Source organism: Nycticebus coucang, chromosome X (genome assembly GCF_027406575.1).
Source record: "Nycticebus coucang isolate mNycCou1 chromosome X, mNycCou1.pri, whole genome shotgun sequence".
NCBI classification, from domain to species: Eukaryota; Metazoa; Chordata; class Mammalia; order Primates; family Lorisidae; genus Nycticebus; species Nycticebus coucang.
Genome location: NC_069804.1, coordinates 169537830 through 169554956, shown reverse-complemented (window position 1 = coordinate 169554956; position 17127 = coordinate 169537830). Strand labels below are relative to the sequence as shown.

At 38.7% G+C, this 17127-nt stretch overlaps 1 protein-coding gene across 1 annotated transcript in view; it reads right to left on the bottom strand.

The window, feature by feature from the left end:
* The window catches only part of F9 (coagulation factor IX), a 34361-nt gene extending 19109 nt beyond the window's left edge, over positions 1-15252 (bottom strand). Inside the window, exons 1-4 of the mRNA XM_053580251.1 lie at positions 15109-15252; positions 8866-9029; positions 8656-8680; positions 3531-3644 (exon numbers count right to left, since the gene is read on the bottom strand). Coding sequence (XP_053436226.1) covers positions 3531-3644; positions 8656-8680; positions 8866-9029; positions 15109-15196 — 391 coding nt within the window. The 5' untranslated portion in view covers positions 15197-15252. The remainder of the gene's footprint in view (positions 1-3530; positions 3645-8655; positions 8681-8865; positions 9030-15108) is intronic.
* Between the last annotated feature and the right edge of the window lie 1875 nt (positions 15253-17127).

Here is a 17127-nt window from a genome sequence, read left to right as displayed (position 1 = left end):
AACAACCTGGCTTTTTCATGTTATTAGCTATGACTTTGTTGCTACAAAACTATATTTAAATATTCAGCCAAATCAAATACCATCTGTAGAAAGTGTTCGGTCAGTATGAGATTGTGATAAGTTAACGGAGGTGAGTGGTAAGTGCAGCCTGGTTTTGTCCAGGGTGTGCACAGGGGGAATAGGTAATCTCAGTGGGATTTTCCCAATTCTGCTACCGTGTCCTTGGCTAAATAACAAGCCCTCTCTATCATTTTCCTCATTTGTTAGTGTCCTTGATGGCCCAGTATATTGCTACTGCTCTTGATCTTTGTCTTGTTTTGTGCTTGTGATGGGGAATATTGCTGCCTAATCAGCAGTCTTTTGCCCTCGGGTAAAAGACTCAGGTTTGTAGAAATAGATATAACACAAGGAATTCCAGGGGACAGGTCTGTAGAGCAGGACCTGAGGACCCGTCCCATTGGGACTCATTTTTCAATTACTGAACATTTAGATGTCAGGTGCTGTACGGGGTGTTGGTTCTCCCTGGTTCTGAAGCTGGCCTCAGTGCCTAGCGTGTCTGTCGAAGAACATCTCAAAGCATCTGTTCTTCTCCCTCCATGTTACCACAAACACTATTTTAATTCCTTGCATGCCCACTGCAAATGTTATCATTCTTCTTTATTTAACTCTGCCTTCGTCTTCCCTGATAAATCCACTTATGTGACGACCAAAGCTTGGCTGAAAGATGTTCTGTCTCATAAGTTGACCACAAAATGGGCTGTTTTTCAGCTAAACTCAACATAGTTCCATTTTTTTTTTTAAGTCCACAGCAATACATAGTAAATAAGGCAGTTGCATCTGTGAAGTGCTGGAAAAATAGGGGAACAAAGTGTTTATATGTCTGTGATTTTTCATTCTCTTTCATTCATTTTTCTACCTTGCTGTGGGAAAATACCTCTTTAGAAGGGACAAGAATGACCAAATTCTTATAGACCTTGATCTGTCTGAAAGAGATTCAGATTTGATGTGCATCTGGAGACATACTGAAGTCTTATTCTAGCCAAAGGGACCCAACAGTCAATTCTTCTTCTTCTAACTAGGAAGGGTGCCCTGAATCTTTGCCCCTCTCTCCTAAGGAAAAGCCTGATAAACAAGGGAAAAAGAAAACAAGAAAGTCTTATCGATAGAAATCTCCTTTCCTTTTCCAAGACAACGTAAGGCAAGAGACTTGGAGCCCAGAAACCACATAGGCTATGAAATATAGTAGCTTTTGTGATTATTCTTTAATTTAGTTTGAAGCAAAAAGCTTAAATGAGAGTTTGTGTATGATTTTGCTGTTGCTTTCCTCTAGTGTTTGAAATAAAGAGCTTTTTGAGGAATTCTCATTTTGTTTCTGAATTAACTGAGCTGAAAAGATTTTTTTCTAAACCTTGAGCAGATTGACTGGGTGAGATCAATATTCCCTAGGCCTGGTGGTGGCTGCAGTACAACTGCCCAGCCCTGTCCAAACCACAATGTGGGAACCTGAGAATATTGACATGGTGTCGGTTGTAGACTTAGCATTTTTGCTGTGTGGATCATCATCACACACGTAGTAAACTCTATTATAGAAGTTTTGTACTTCTGTTTACATTCCTCAAGGCTATTCTTTCCTTCCTTTTAAAACATCTTTGCTTTTAAACTAGATAAAAACATTTATGTTTTCGATTATAGCTCACAACATGCCCTTCAGTCATAACCAAGACTAATTGAGTTATTCATTCCTCCAGCTCCAGCAGTTATATTATTTAAGCTGAAAATGAGTAACTACTCATGAGATTTCTATAGGTTTTCAGAATTGTAAGATCAAATTTATCTAGGTAAATCTGAATTTGAAATTATAACTCTTCAGATGAAAGTAGCACTTCATGCCAATTAAAATACCCACAGGAAAGGTAACCTAGGTATTGGTTTGTCCCCACTGGGAAACTTAAAGGATTGGGGGTCCAAGCCAGGTGTGCTGGTTCATCCAGCTGCATTCACTCATTTCTTTCTTTTCAAATGCTTTTGCCTTGTCACCATTTCCTTTTCCTCTAAGGTCTTTTAGAGCTCACAGGAAGATGATCAATGAATTTCTCTTTAGTACTGAAAGGTTTCTGAACAGTATTACAGGTGACATTTTTTTCCTTTCTCAATAGGACAAGTGCAGCTGCTACATTTCATTTCATTTTATGCCTTTTTCATCTGTCAGGTGGATTGCTATAAGGCCGTAATAGAGTCCTGATAATTTTCTACTCTTTATCCTTAGTCATGTAGCCTGTGGTGTTAAATTCTTTTCCTAGGATTGCATCTCTATTCTTCTGGAACTTCAGAGTAGAAAGAGAATCCCTCATTAGCACTGTGTGCTTTTCACAGTCGTAATACCAGTAATATTGCATCTGGAGGTAATAGACAAGTAGACAAAGGACTCTGTGGCTTACTGCTCCAATTACCAAAACCCAAGAAAAAATATTCTGTTTATGAGAAGAAAGGGTACATACTGGTCCTAAGTTTGCTATGGAACCCCCCCCCTTTTTTTTTTGCAGTTTGGCCGGGGAAGGGTTCGAACCCACCACCCTTGGTATATGGGGCTGGCGCCCTACCCACTGAGCCACAGGTGCCACGTCAAGCTATGGAACTCTTGATGTAATCACTAGAGTCAAAATCAGAAAATAACTTTGATTTTTGTTGACAAATTTAACATGTGAAGTGGTTTGTATGTGTGGAGAAATTCCTTTATATGGGATAATTGGCCTGTCATACCCCAATTGTATACTTAGTTGACTTTACTACCTATTTTGATAGCAATTTAGTAATAAGTTCAAATAATTTTATGGGTTCAGTTTTTTTTTTTTTAAGACAGAGCCTCAAGCTGTCGCCCTGGGTAGAGTACCGTGGCATCACAGCTCATAGCAACCTCCAACTCCTGGGCTCAAGCAATTCTCCTGCCTCCGCCTCCCAAGTAGCTGGGACAACAGGTGCCCGCCACAACACTGGGCTATTTTTTGGTTGCAGCGTCATTGTTGTTTGGCAGGCCCAGGCTGGATTCCAGCCTGCCATCTCGGATGTATGTGGCTGGCACCTTAGCCGCTTGAGCCACAGGTGCCGAGCCTCATGGGTTCAGTTTTCTCTGAGTTTTGAGTACAGTACTTAGAAGCATGGATTTTGGTAAAACTAAAGTTCCAAGTTTTGGCTAAACGCTTTATGCCTCTGTGATATTGAGATGTTGAAGCTGTAGTTTTCTCATCTGCATAGAATGGGGATGATGGTGCTGACTGCATATGGTTGTATTAAGGTTAATAATAAAGTGAATGGAATGTCATTACCACATATTAGCTACCTAATATTGTTAATTGATTTTAATATAGTTTCTTGAACTCATATTCTGAAAACTATGACTATAGATAAAGAGAAAATTCATCAGCTTTGAAACTGTATGTTTTAAGAGAAATTATGATACATCAATTTTGTATTTTGTTTTTAACTGGTTTCAAGGGGAAACTTTAAGCCATGAGTAATAAATAGTGACTTACCTAATTCACAGTTCTTTCCTTCAAATCCAAGTCGACACCAACATTCATAGGAATTAACATCATCCTTGCAACTGCCACCATTTAAACATGGATTGGACTCACACTGATCTCCATCTTTGAGATAGGTTAAAAACTGAATTAGCAGATAAAATGCTTAGAATGCCCAGTCCTCCCCTGCACAGACTTACAGGAATGGGACAGATTTGAGGGTCATAGAAGAACTACTAACATGAAAACCAGCTGCTTATCTATACATATGTGATGTTCTTGTCTTCCTGAGTTTTCTAAAAGCCATCCAAGCAAAGGTATTTTAGGCTAACACTATCCAAGAAATTGCTGCAAGAAAGGCATGTGTATAGATTATGTAATCCAAGGAAAGAGGGAAGAGAACGTATTTTGCACAGAAATACCAGTATAGTGTATAGAACTATCAGCATAGGTGATATTTCCTTTCCTTATAAAATGGTGGCAGAGTTAATTCTAAATTGAATTGAATTACTTCAAAAAATAATATTATCTGTATGTCGTATAAGGCCTGCTCTTTCATAGGTCTTGCAGAGCAAGTTGAACTACCCTGTTTCCCCTAAAATAAGACAACCTCCAAAAATAAGACCTACTTACAGGAAGGGTAAGACATCCCCTGAAAATAAGACCTAGTGCGTCTTTGGGAGCACACCTTAAAATATGACACTGTCTTATTTTCGGGGAAACAGGGTAGATAACATTTGGTGCTTCTACCTTAAGAACTGGCAGTCCAGGCATGGAGCAAATGCTTCTACTTTCTTGTATTGTCATTTAATACATGCCAGAAGTGTTTGTTACTGCTTGAAGATTGTCTATAGCAGTGATTTTCAACCAGTCTGCTGTGAGATGATCTTAGGTGTGCCATGACAATTTTTAAACATCGTTAATTAAATTATTTTCAAAAGAAGTTCAAGGCACAGTAAGTATGTTCTTTTTTTTTTACTATTTTTTTGATCAACATAATTTAAGTGTGCCACGGAAGTTTAATTATAGGTTCAAGTGAGCTGTGAGATAAAAATGGTTGAAAAACACTGGTTTATAGTCTACACCAGTTAGGTTCCCAATGGTCTAGGAATGTGAGAAAACAACGCTGAAAATATCCTAAAGAATTTAAAAAGATTATAGGCTGGGCATTGTGGCTCACACCTGTATTCCTAGAACTCTAGGGGGCTGAGGTGGGAGGATCTTTTGAGCTCAGGAGTTTGAGCTAAACTTAAGCAAGAACAAGACTTCGACTCTACTAAAAATAGGAAAAAAAAAAAACTAGCTGGGTGTTGAAGGGGGCATGTGTAGTCTCCGCTACTCGGGAGGCTGATGCAGGAGTATCACTTGAACCAGGAGTTTGACAGGTTGCTGTGAGCTAGGATGATGCCACAGCATTCCACCCAGGGCAACAGAGTGAGACTCTGTCTCAAAAAAATTAATTTAAAAAGATTCTAAAGTGTGCTTTATTTATGTAAAGAATGGCTGTGTTTTCATTATACCTTTCCTGGAGTTTTTTTTTTTTTTTTTTTTTGTAGAGACAGAGTCTCACTTTATGGCCCTCGGTAGAGTGCCGTGGCCTCACACAGCTCACAGCAACCTCCAACTCCTGGGTTTAAGCGATTCTCTTGCCTCAGCCTCCCGAGTACTTTCCTGGAGTTTTTATATTAACGGTTCTTGAAAGCCTTGGAAGATACTAGTGGTAAGAAAACAGGACGAAGAAATAGACGAGAGGGGGAGGGTCAGGATGAGAAGGGCACCTTTCAGTTTGGTTTCTTAGCGCTCTGCCTCAATCTATACTTCTAAGGAAGCTTCAGGAGAAAAGGATGAATAGAAATAGAAGGGAGACAGATATGCACTTCAAGCTAAGAAAAATAGCCCTGAAACAAAAATAGGACCTAGATCAGTAAGATTTGATATATGACAAACAAAAAAGAAAGAGATAAAGACAACGACAAGAATCAAAGAATGGGAGAAAAAGGGGAAATCGAGGAGGCATTTCTAATTAGCAATCACACTTTAGAGCAAAACCCCCTTACATCTAGTTAGTGTGTAGACCCCTGCCTGTTCTCCCTCCCCTCTGTCAGAAGCATGTATTCAACTTCCACTGACTAAGGGACTAATATCCCTTTCTCAGAAATAGTCCCTTTCTGGAAAATCTGCTTACTGTAAAAATTAGATCTTGTCCCCTTTGCCCCTTGATCCAGTGTACTTTTGCACAGATACTTCAATTTGTTCCAATTCTATGAAAACAAAATATGTTATCTCTGGTTTATTGTTATTGATGTTCAGGACTGGTCTAAAAAACGAGCTACATTTGCACTTTATATTATAGACCAACAATTCTGAATTATTTAGGATGTTTCACTGAAAGGATCTGGGCTTTCAGCCAGCTACACAGGAACTCATTTGCTGAGATGTATCGTTAAAATGAGTGTCATTTTATCTTGCATTTATTTTTCCTTTGGGTTCTTGTCTGTGTGTACTTTGGGCTGAGGCAAAGCCATAGACAGTTGGGGTCAAAGACAACAAGAGACAAGACCTTGCCAAGTGAGAGCTTCCTGTTTAAGACTACTAGGCTACTGTTTAATGAATAACTGTGTTTGGATCTGAAGGCCATGAGATATAACTGTGAAAGCAAGGGGGTGGGCAGTAGAGAGCTTGGGTTCTCTTCTGGGCTTCATGACTCCTTAACTGGGTGACCCTTAGCAAGTCACTTAACTGCTCTAAGTCTCAGTTGCCTCTTTTGTAAAATAGGGTTAAGAATGCTTTTCTCACAGAGCTGGTGCAAGGGTTAAATGTGATAGGCTTTCTGTAAACTATAAAGTGATTGACAGATGCTAGTTAATGTGGTTGGGCGGCATTCTTCAACCAGGCTCTTTATGGCATTTGACCATACAGAATAACACAGCAGTGAGGAGCCTGGGTCCCTGCTAGATGTGAGAAATAGCATAGGCTACTGTTTTTTTTTTTTAGACAGATTTTTGCTCTGTTGCCCCAGGTTCTAGAGTTCAGTGGCACAGTGGCATCAGCCTAGCTTATTGCAACCTCCAGCTCCTGGGTTCAAGTGATCCTCCTGCCTCAGCCTCCCAAGTAGCTGGGACTACAGGCATGTGCCATAATACTCGGCTAATTTTTCTATTTTTAGTAGAGATGAGGTCTCACTCTTGTTCAGACTGGTCTCAGACTCCTGAGCTCAGCGATCCTCCTGCTTCTGCTTCCCATAGTGCTGGGATTACAGGTGTGAGCTACCTCGTCCTGCCCATACGCTACCTTTGCAGTGATTAGGAATCCCAACTGTAAGGGAAACAAGGCATGAAGTTTGTTTATTTTTATTTTATTTTATTTTAGTTTTTTGAGGCAGTCTCACTATGTCCCCCTGGGTAGAGTGCAATGGCGTCACAGCTCGCAGCAACCTCCAACTCTTGGACTTAAGGGATTCTCTTGCCTCAGCCTCCCAAGTAGCTGGGACTACAGGTACCCGCCACAACACCTGGCTATTTTTTGGTTGCAGTTGTCATTGTTGTTTGGCAGGCCTGGGCTGTATTTGAACCCGCCAGCTCTGGTGTACGTGGCTGACGCCCTATCTGCTGAGCTACAGGAGCCAAGCCTATTTTTTGTTTGTTTTTATTGTTATATTTTTTGTTTGACAAAGTAATAGTCACAGAATCATGTCCTTCATGTTGCCTAGGTATTATCTATACCTGAGGTCTAGCAAACAATGCACCTATGTGACTAGAAGGCAGGGGCCCAATTTTAAAATGTTCTGCAGGGGATGGGAGTGGGTAATGAAGGGATCATGGGAGTTTAAATATAGATGGGAATACATTTTTTTTGAAAAGTAGACATTCGTTAGCTTTTAGAAATAAATCACAGGATTCAAAGTTTAAAATACAGTGGAGAGAGTGAGTAAAAAGACTTGTTTGGACTATAGGAGATACCTCAGTAGAAATTGTCATGGTAGCATTTATCACCAAGAAAAACAAAAGGTAGATAAAGCAGGTAAGAGTGAACCTCTTTTGCTCTCATGCCTTACAACAATAGTGGAGGGATTATGAGTTTTGGGGGTAAGACAATGCCCAATAGTGTCTCCAGAACAGAAACTTGTGAAGAATAAAGTTGGATTGCCAATTGATGGAATTTGGCAAATTAGGTGTCTAGGTTAATTTCTTTCTATCCATGCAGATGGTCTTAGGTAAGTCAATCTTTGAAACTTACCCTCCCTCAAAATCCTACTGCTGGATTTTAAATTATTATGGTTTTAAAATTGGTTGTCATCAAAGTTTTGAATTTTCTTCCTTTTGGCCAATTAATTGGACAGATATTTACTGAATACTTCTGTTCTAGATATTGTTCTAGGTTCTAGGAATATATATAAAAAAACAATTGACTATCTCTGCTAACATGAAGTTTGCATTCTAGTAGAGTAGGAAAAATAAATGACAAATACATGTAGTGTAAATAAGAAGATGACACGATACAGTAGATGGTGAAAAGTACTATTCAAAATACAACAGCACACAGGAGTCTAGAGTGGTGGGGCTAGTGGTAGACAGGTTGGAGTATTAAGAGATGATTAAGGTGGGCCTCTTTGAGATGGTAACATTTGGGTGAAGGCCTGAAGGAAGTAAGGGAATCAGCACAGGGAAAGCTGCGTACAAGCAGATAAAGCCTGTAAAGTGGAAGCTTTCCTAGAGTGTGAAGCCAGTGTGTGAAGATGGGCCTTATAGGACAGGAGGTGAGATAGGAAGAGGAGGTGAAAACCTAGTTGGCCACCTAAAAGAGGAAGACTTAGAAACAATAAACACTTAACTCAATCAGCATTCTCTGATTCTTTACTGGGAATTGCAAATTCTCATTAGATCCTAAGATACAATCATTTCAGTTTTTTCCTTCCAGCTTCCTGGAATGGAACTGTGTTCTTCGTGAAGGCCTGAGGAGGAGCAAATTTATCTGCCAGCTGATAGCTCCCGTGCTAGCCTAAACCTGTAGTACATCACCAGTCTTGGGTTAAAGGGTTGTCCTTTTGACAGAGTTTCATATATTATCTATTTATACAAAGAGCACATACATACTTCTTAAATGTTTCATGTATTAGAGGATAAAATGAATTGCTTACCAACATACTGCTTCCAAAATTCAGTCTACAAAGAAAAAATACAAGGACAAGTTAATGGTAGCATCTATAGTGTTTTGGTGTTGATTTCTTCTCTTTTATAACTTTTATAATACATGAATATGTATGGATATTTTAAAATTACAAAGAGAAGTCTCTTTTTTAAAGGTTTATATTCTTTGCTTCTGAAGGATATTATGTAGAAATACTCACCGTTCTTTCAGTGTTTTCAAAAACTTCTCGTGCTTCTTCAAAACTACACCTTTCTTCTATGCATTCTCTCTCAAGATTCCCTTTAACAAACTCTTCCAATTTACCTGAATTATACCTCTTTGGCCGAGTCAAAATTTTGGTGGCATTTTCACGATCAAGAAAAACTGAAATTTAAAAGAGCTATACTTTAGAAAAAAGAAAACATCATGAAAATTAAACAGGTCTCTTAAGAAGGGCTTTGTTTTTAATCCAAGTAATCCCAAAGCCAATTTCTCTTTGAGGCATAGAGCCAAAATCTGTGATGTTTCCACAGTACTGTATACACATGGAGATTTAGGAATTAAAATTCAATTTTACTTTTAGTCAGGAGAGCTCCACTAATAAAAGGTCAGATTTTTCAATCGTATTTGAATTTACTTTGGATGAAAAAGAAAGTTCTCAAATAAGCAGTTAACTTCACACTTTGTCATCACTTGAAAATAGCTCATTGCAGATCTTTGCAAGGTGATCCATCACCCTGGCTGGGCTGTGTTTTCAGGATGCCGTTGCCCAAATGACTTTGCAACAAATGTCTCCTGAAGAACAGACATTTAGGCAACTGTGATCCTGCTGCAAATGTGACTATGGTGTGTCTCACTAGATGTTAAACAGAAACCACTGTATTTTTTTGTGTGTTCAGACCCAGAACACCTTCAGTTGGCATGTGATTTAAATCATGGAATTCCAGTGACTTAAGCATTTCTCTGGAATTCAAGATGTGGTTTATTTTAGCTATGACTGCCTAGTCTGTAGGGATACTCTTGAACTCTGGAGGGTTGAGGTCTCTATCCGAATTCTCTTCCTCCTTCCTTTTCTCCCATGTCTCTATATCTGTCTCTGTCTTTCTCTCTCAATGATTTTCAGTCAACGATGGACTTCATATATGGTGGTCCCATAAGATTAAAATACCATTTTCACTGTATCTTTTCTATGTTTAGATATATTTAGATATGCAAATACTTACCATTGTGTTACAGTTGCCTACAATGCCTGGTACCCAGTACAGTAACATGCTCTACAGGTTTGTAGCTAGGAGCAATAGGCTGTACCATATCACTTAAGTGTGTATACAGACTATTTAGGTTTATGGAGTACACTCTGTCATGTGCACACGGGGATGAAATTGCCTAATGATACATTTCTCAGAATGTATCCCAGTCGTTAAGCTATGCATGACTGTAAACACACATACGTGTTTGTCCACGTAAGTATGTATATAATTAATTAGAGGAACTCAGAAGTTGCCTAGAGCTGTTCCTTTCTTCAAGAGATGGTCAGTAGATCTGATGCCATCTCAGTAGGACCAAGTGCTTATAAGATGATCTTTCCAGGGCATTTGGGACTACTTCTAATTAACTCAAAAAAAAAAAAAAAAAAAAAAAGGAGAAGAAAGAGAGGAGGAGGAAGAAGAAACAAACTAAACTTTATTCCTTTATTTTCATTATAGCTGTTCATTTTACGTAGTATTCTAATTCCTTGATACCCTTGCTTTTCTTTTGCTCTGCGAGTCCCTTTGGAACTCACTTTTTTTTCTGAATTTAGCCTGGACTTTTTTTCTTCAATGTTCACTTATCAATTTTCTCAATTCCCTTTCCAATGCTGCACCTACCCTGCAATCCCAACCTCTATGTCAGGGCAGCCACCTGCCTGCCCTCTTCCCAGACAAGCCAACACCATGAGGGAAATCTCCAAGCTGCAGATAGGTGCCTCCACATGTTCATGCCTCCCAGCCTCCACCAGGCCTGCCTCTCTCCTTAGCACCTCTTTACTTGGCCCTGGGCATTCCCGAATAGTGTCCATATCTGCGTCCATTTACAGCTCTCCCTCGGTATCGGCAGAAGATGGCTTGCAGGACCCTCTGCAGATACCAAAATCTACAGATGCTCAAGTCTCTGATATAAAATGTCATAGTATTTGCATATTACCTATGCTTACCCTACTATATACTTTAAATTATCTTTAGGTTACTTATAGTGGCTAATACAATGTACATAGTTGTTATACTGTATTGTTTAGAGAGTAATAGCAAGAAAAATAGGTCTGTACATGTTCATTACAGACACAACCATCCATTTTTCTGCTGAATCTTTTGAATTCATAGTTGCTTGATTCTGTGAATATAGAAAGCATGGACAGGGAGGTCCAACTGCACAGTGTGGTTGAATGAAAAAACAGGGTTTAGAATCAGATCAGACAGAACTAGGTTTCAATCATGTTTCTGCCTCCTATTGATTATGTAACATTGAACAAGTCATATAAACTCTGAACCTTACCTTTTGTCAAATGTGAAATGGGCATAACAGTAGTTTAATAAGAATATCTACCTTACAGTGCTGTTGACAGGATTAGCGAGACACTATGTAGGCTGGCGTATGCTGGTTTTCTCTCCTGCTGGCTTTCCTTCCTTTTTATTTTATTCTTATTTTTTCTTTCTTTCTTTTTCTTTTTAACTTTTTATTTTATTAAATCATAAACACATAGATCATGATGAATACATAAATGCATTCATGGGGTACAATGTGCTGATTTAATATAGAATTAGGAATGCTTACATCACACTGGTTAATATATACCTCATCTCGTTTACTTAGTTATTGTGTTAAGACATTTATACTCTATACTAAAAGATCCTACATGTACCCTTGCATTATGCATCATAGGTGTGATCCCACCATTCACCCTCCCTCGATCTGACCTCCCCCCTCTAAACTTTTTTTTTGTTTGTTTTTTGAGATAGAGTTTCACTTTATCGCCCTCGGTAGAGTGCCTGTGGCGTCACAGCTCACAGCAATCTCCAACTCCTGGGCTTAGGTGATTCTCGTGCCTCAGCCTCCCAAGTAGCTGGGAATACAGGCACCCGCCACAACACCTGGTTATTTTTGTTGTTGTTGTTGTTGCAGTTTGGCTGGGGCTGGGTTTGAACACGCCACCCTTGGTATATGGGGCTAGCTACCCAGCTTTCTTTTTAATTTTCTCAGTTCCCTTCAGCTCTTTAATGCACTTTTGAGTAGCTCTTTATTACTCCCATTCATATAATGAATTGACTATTGTCCCAATCAGCAATGACCTCCTAAAGGATGATTAAGAGTTCATCTACTGACTGCTCTAAGTCATTTCCAGTTGTTAACTTCTGCCTTTTCAGGAAACTCTTTCCATTAAATCATTTTATTCTGGTTCTCCTCTTTCCTCTAACTCTTGTTTTCCATCCACCACTTGAACAAATTAACTTCCCTTCGTCTGACTGGCCTTTCAATGTCCAGGGTTCTCCTCGGCAGCAGCCTCAGCCTTTTTCCCTTTTCATTCCACACATACTGGCCAGGTAAATAGGCATCGAAGGCATGACATTTAAGGGGTCCTCACTCTCAAGGTGTGTAAGTACATTTATGCCCTAGGGGCCTGGCTTGCTACATCCTAGTCTGGCTCTGACCCTTTCAACAAAATTTACTGAACCCTCAACCACTATTGCCAGGCACTCTACTAGGTGCCACAATATCTATACTCACTCTCTGGATGTTCACACACATGGTTGTAACTGCTGTTATACAACACTGAGTCCAAGATACCTATCTCTAGTCAGACGTATCTGCTGAATTTCAGATCATCTTTCTAGTTCTCTAACTGTACACTATAATGTGGCCAGTGATAGCTAATGTTTATCCAGTGCTTCTGCTGTGCTGGACACTGTGCTCTGTGCTTTATACCTACTCACTTCTTCCTCACAAGAGTCCTAGGAGGTAGGCATTGTCATCTCCTTTTTGTAAATGAGGAAAAGTGAGGCTCAGAGAGGCTAAGTACTTGGCCCAAGGTATCATGCTAAAATATCAGAGCCATGGTTTAGACTCTGACAGTGAGACTAAAAAGCCCATCATCTTAGGTACTATGCTGAGTCTCATAGTCAAATTCAAAATGCCCAAGACATACACTGATGCTCATTAAGTTAGGTCATTTCTACTTCCTTAGTACCATTTGAATTCCCCTCTTCTCTGTATATCTCCTGTCCAGGTTTGTGTCCTTGCATCTCCCTTGGATGATTGTAACAGCCTCAGGACTGTTCTCCCCTAGTTTTGCCACCACCCTCATCAGTTCATCCCAGTGGTTCTAGACTGATCATCTTAAATCAGCTATCAGCAGTACTCCTTATGTTTATGCTTCTGATACCTCCACATTGCATTTTACTGTCCCATTCCTTAGTTTAGCGCCTTTATTATCTGGTGACGGAGCCCTGTCTAGTTTTCCTGCCTCACTTGTCATAGTCAATATTCAAATTATACAGAATTCCCAAAATACCTTACTTTTTTGTTGGTCTGACTCTTTGCACATAAATGATTCTCTATGCATAAAATACTTTAGATTAGACATTAAATGAGAATGAACTACTCATCTTTCAAGACCCAGCTCAAAATATTGTCTCTCTATCAAGTATTTCTGCACTTAATGTATACCTTTCTCTATGACCACTTAGCACCTGGTACACATTTTATCACATTATATTGAAATCTCTCATCTGACTTCATGGTGTTTTAGGTCAAAGAGGGAGTCTGGTTTATCCTCATACCCCTAGTACCCCATTGCAGTACTTGGCACCACAGTAGTTAACTCAGTAATATGTGAATGAATGGGAGACAGCTTTGATCCATATACTTTACAAAACTGAATTGGTTTTATGGAAGTTTTGATTTCAAATTTCCAAACTGATGCATTAATACCTGAGGGCAGAAGGCGTGAAAATGCAGCATCTCAGCAAATCACTCCTTTTAGAAGCCAATGACAGTTTAACAGCAGAAGAGAGTGCTGCATCAATACTGTCCGTCCTTAGAGAAATTCCTCTGTACCTCTCTTCAAGGACTTATTATCTCTGACTGTAATGGCTCCAGAATCACACCTGCCTTTCTCCTTAGTATTGTCTGGGGGTCATATATTTAACCTCCCTTCAGGTTTATGTCTAATCATTATTTCTACAGCTCTGAAATCTTAGCTCCTCTTTCTTTGTATCTTTTTTTTTTTTTTTTTGCTAACATCTGAGGTCTTTATGCGGGGGTAGCAGCCCTCTTACAACCTTCATCATCTCACCATTTATTCCAAAGAAAAGGTTTGGCTGCTTTGTCCTCCTAGATATCAGACTGATGAGCTATGTCTAACGACCTGGCTTTATGTCCTGCTTTGTGAATTTTACAACACATTTTCTTTATCCCTTGACTCTACCCACTTTGATAGTTTAACCTCCGTATTGTTGCATCATTATTTCAGCATTTCAGTATGATTCCACAGCTGACATCATGTCTGGAGTGGGAACCACATGCTCCGTCTGCTTTCTGGGGACACTTAGGGTTGGCACCCCTGATCCTGGTACTGTCAGCAACTAGATTTGATGCGAGAAGGTTGACAAGTGAATGTGATACAGGCTTCCTGTGAGAACATGCTGTTTGTTCAAATGGGATAATTTCTTCCCTGGGTGTCAAAAGTTGTGAAAAACAAAGCGATATATGTCTCATTAACTAAAGTCCTACTCTTTATATCAATTCTTGGACTTGCTTTTCTCCTGTAGGGAGCTCATCCGAGTATTCTGTTTCTCCAAATAACAACTCTAAGACATTTGGAATAGAGACAAAATGATTTTTTTCCTAATCCATGAAATACTTTGGTGCTAAATAAATACTAATAAAAGGATAATCTTTATGTGTTAATTAAAACTTTAAATTGAAGGTATATAATTTTATAAAGTAGGAACATACCTCATTATATAGTTCTAAAATTTTGAAACACAGCATGTATTTCAAATGCTGTGTAAATAGGACCATTGTTTGTGGTTTTAATGTTTTCCATTTTGATTTCATAGTATTTAGTCCAAAATAATAATATAGTTAATTTTTCCTACTTGTTAAAAGGTTTTCATTGTTAAAAGGTTTTCCTACTTTTAGATGAATGTTTTCTAAGAGAAATTGCATTGTCAAATCATACACTCAGTGATATACATTAAATTAAAAAATGCATTATAAGCATTGCAAATCTGTTTAGCTTTACCAGCGAGAAAGAAGAAAACCTAGCTACCAGAGACCCAATACTTATCAACCTGCATGCTGGCTGCTCGAATCTTCACTATTGCCATAAAATCATGTTAATCATTGTTGAATGAAGAAGACAACACCAGGCATTTCTATATGTAAAAGCCAAACATACTCAATGTATTTTTAAAAGGAAACCAACCTGTACATTCAGCACCAAGTAGATATCCTAAAAGGCAAATGGTGATGAGGCCTGGTGATTCTGCCATGATCGTGTTCAGGCACTGCATAACCTTTTCTGGTAGATTGTGCAAGTGGCAAGGTCGAGCAGTTGTTCCAAAGTACAAGCTGAGCTGTATTTACTTCTGGGAAATAATGTCCATTTCCCTCAGTGCGTTTTTGGACTATTTCCAATGGCCTCTTAGGTCAAGTGAAGGGAATGGGCAGTGGTCATCTTTAATTTTCACCTGTAACTTCATAGGCTTCTGCTACTATGGCTGATTTGAGGCAAAGCAAGAAGTGACACATCTTTAGAATGGAGCTAGGCGTAGTGGCTACAGTTGCTGTGGCAGCAATTCATCAGTGGGGCATTTTCTATGTCAGGGAGCATTGATGTCACATAATTTAAATGTATTCACCCCTACTATGAAACTAACTTAGGACCTTCACATGAAGCTATAACCAAGTTACAACCTAAGAACAGGGGGAAGGAGGAGAGCGTGGGGAGGGAGGTGGGAGGTGAGTGGAGGGAGGGGGATTGAAAGGATCACACCTGTGGTGTATCTTACAAGGGTACATGTGAGCCTTGGCAAATGTGGAATGTAAATGGTCTTGACAAAGTAACTAGGATAGTGCTAGGAGGGCTATGTCAACTAATGAGTTGAAAATGTGTCAAATATTCTATGAAACAAGTGTATGGTGCCCCATGATCATATTGATGTACACAGCTATGATTTAATAAAAAATAAAAATAAAAAAACCTACAAAAAAAATAAAGGTAAAGAAAGGGAAAAAGCAGTTGTTTGGCAACTCACCTAAAAACTTTAAAATATGCTCATAATAATTTGAAATAAATAAATGCAGGAATAAAAAGTTTATATATCCCAAGTCACCAGATGAATCCTTTATGTTCCTCTTTATGATCAGGAATTTACAAATTGTGTTGTGCCATGTACCCAAATGGTAAAACGTGCACCCTGTCCTAGAACACATGTATGCACACATGCTTATATATTATGTATATATAGATTAATGTATGAATATTATGAGATAATAGTGTATATTAATATATGATAGTATGCTACTTCACATATAGTATTAAAAACTCATAAGCATATACTATCATGTGCCTGCCATTCTTTGGGATATTATTGTGGTATATTTTGCTTCTACATATATTATGAGCCTATAGTACATTGTTATTACTTTTGCTAAGTGGTCAACAATCTTTCAAAGAAATTTAAAAATGAGGAAAAACATTTTATATATAGACACATATTTACCATTCTGAAACCTTCATTTCTTTGTGGAGATCTGAGTTTTAATCTACTATAATTTTTCTTTTTTTGAAATAGTTACTACAGTTTTATTATTTATAATGATAATAGCATTTTGCACTTAAAGAACAATGAATTTTTTGTGGTACACACAAAAATTACCTCATTTCTTTCACTTCATTTATCTCATTTTCTAGCATAGTTATTACAGACCAGACAATATTATTCTCAATTTAGACTAAGAACACAAACATCTGAATATATCACAAATTTAAATCATTCAGACATATCCTTAACATATTTTTTGGTGCTTTTGCTCAGATCCAGATTTTTCTTTTTCTTTTTTATTTTTGGGGATTCATTGAGAGTATAAAGAACCAGGTTACATTGATTGCATTAGTTAGGTAAAGTTCCTCTTATAATTGTGTCCCACCCCCAAAAGGTGTGTCCATGACCCCCCCACATTCCTCCTTCCCTCTCTTTGCTCTCCCCTTCCTCCACCCCACTTCTTCTTTCCATCTCTCTGCTCTCCCCTTCCCCTGCCCACCTCCCTCCTTCCCTCTCCCTCTCTCCACTCTCTCCTTCCCCTACCCCCACCATGTATTAGGGCATTAATTGTCCTCATATGGGAATTGAGTATATAGGATTCTTGCTTCTCCATTCTTGGGATGCATTATTTAGAATAATGTCTTCCACTTCCATCCAGGTAGAAGGAAGACTTAATA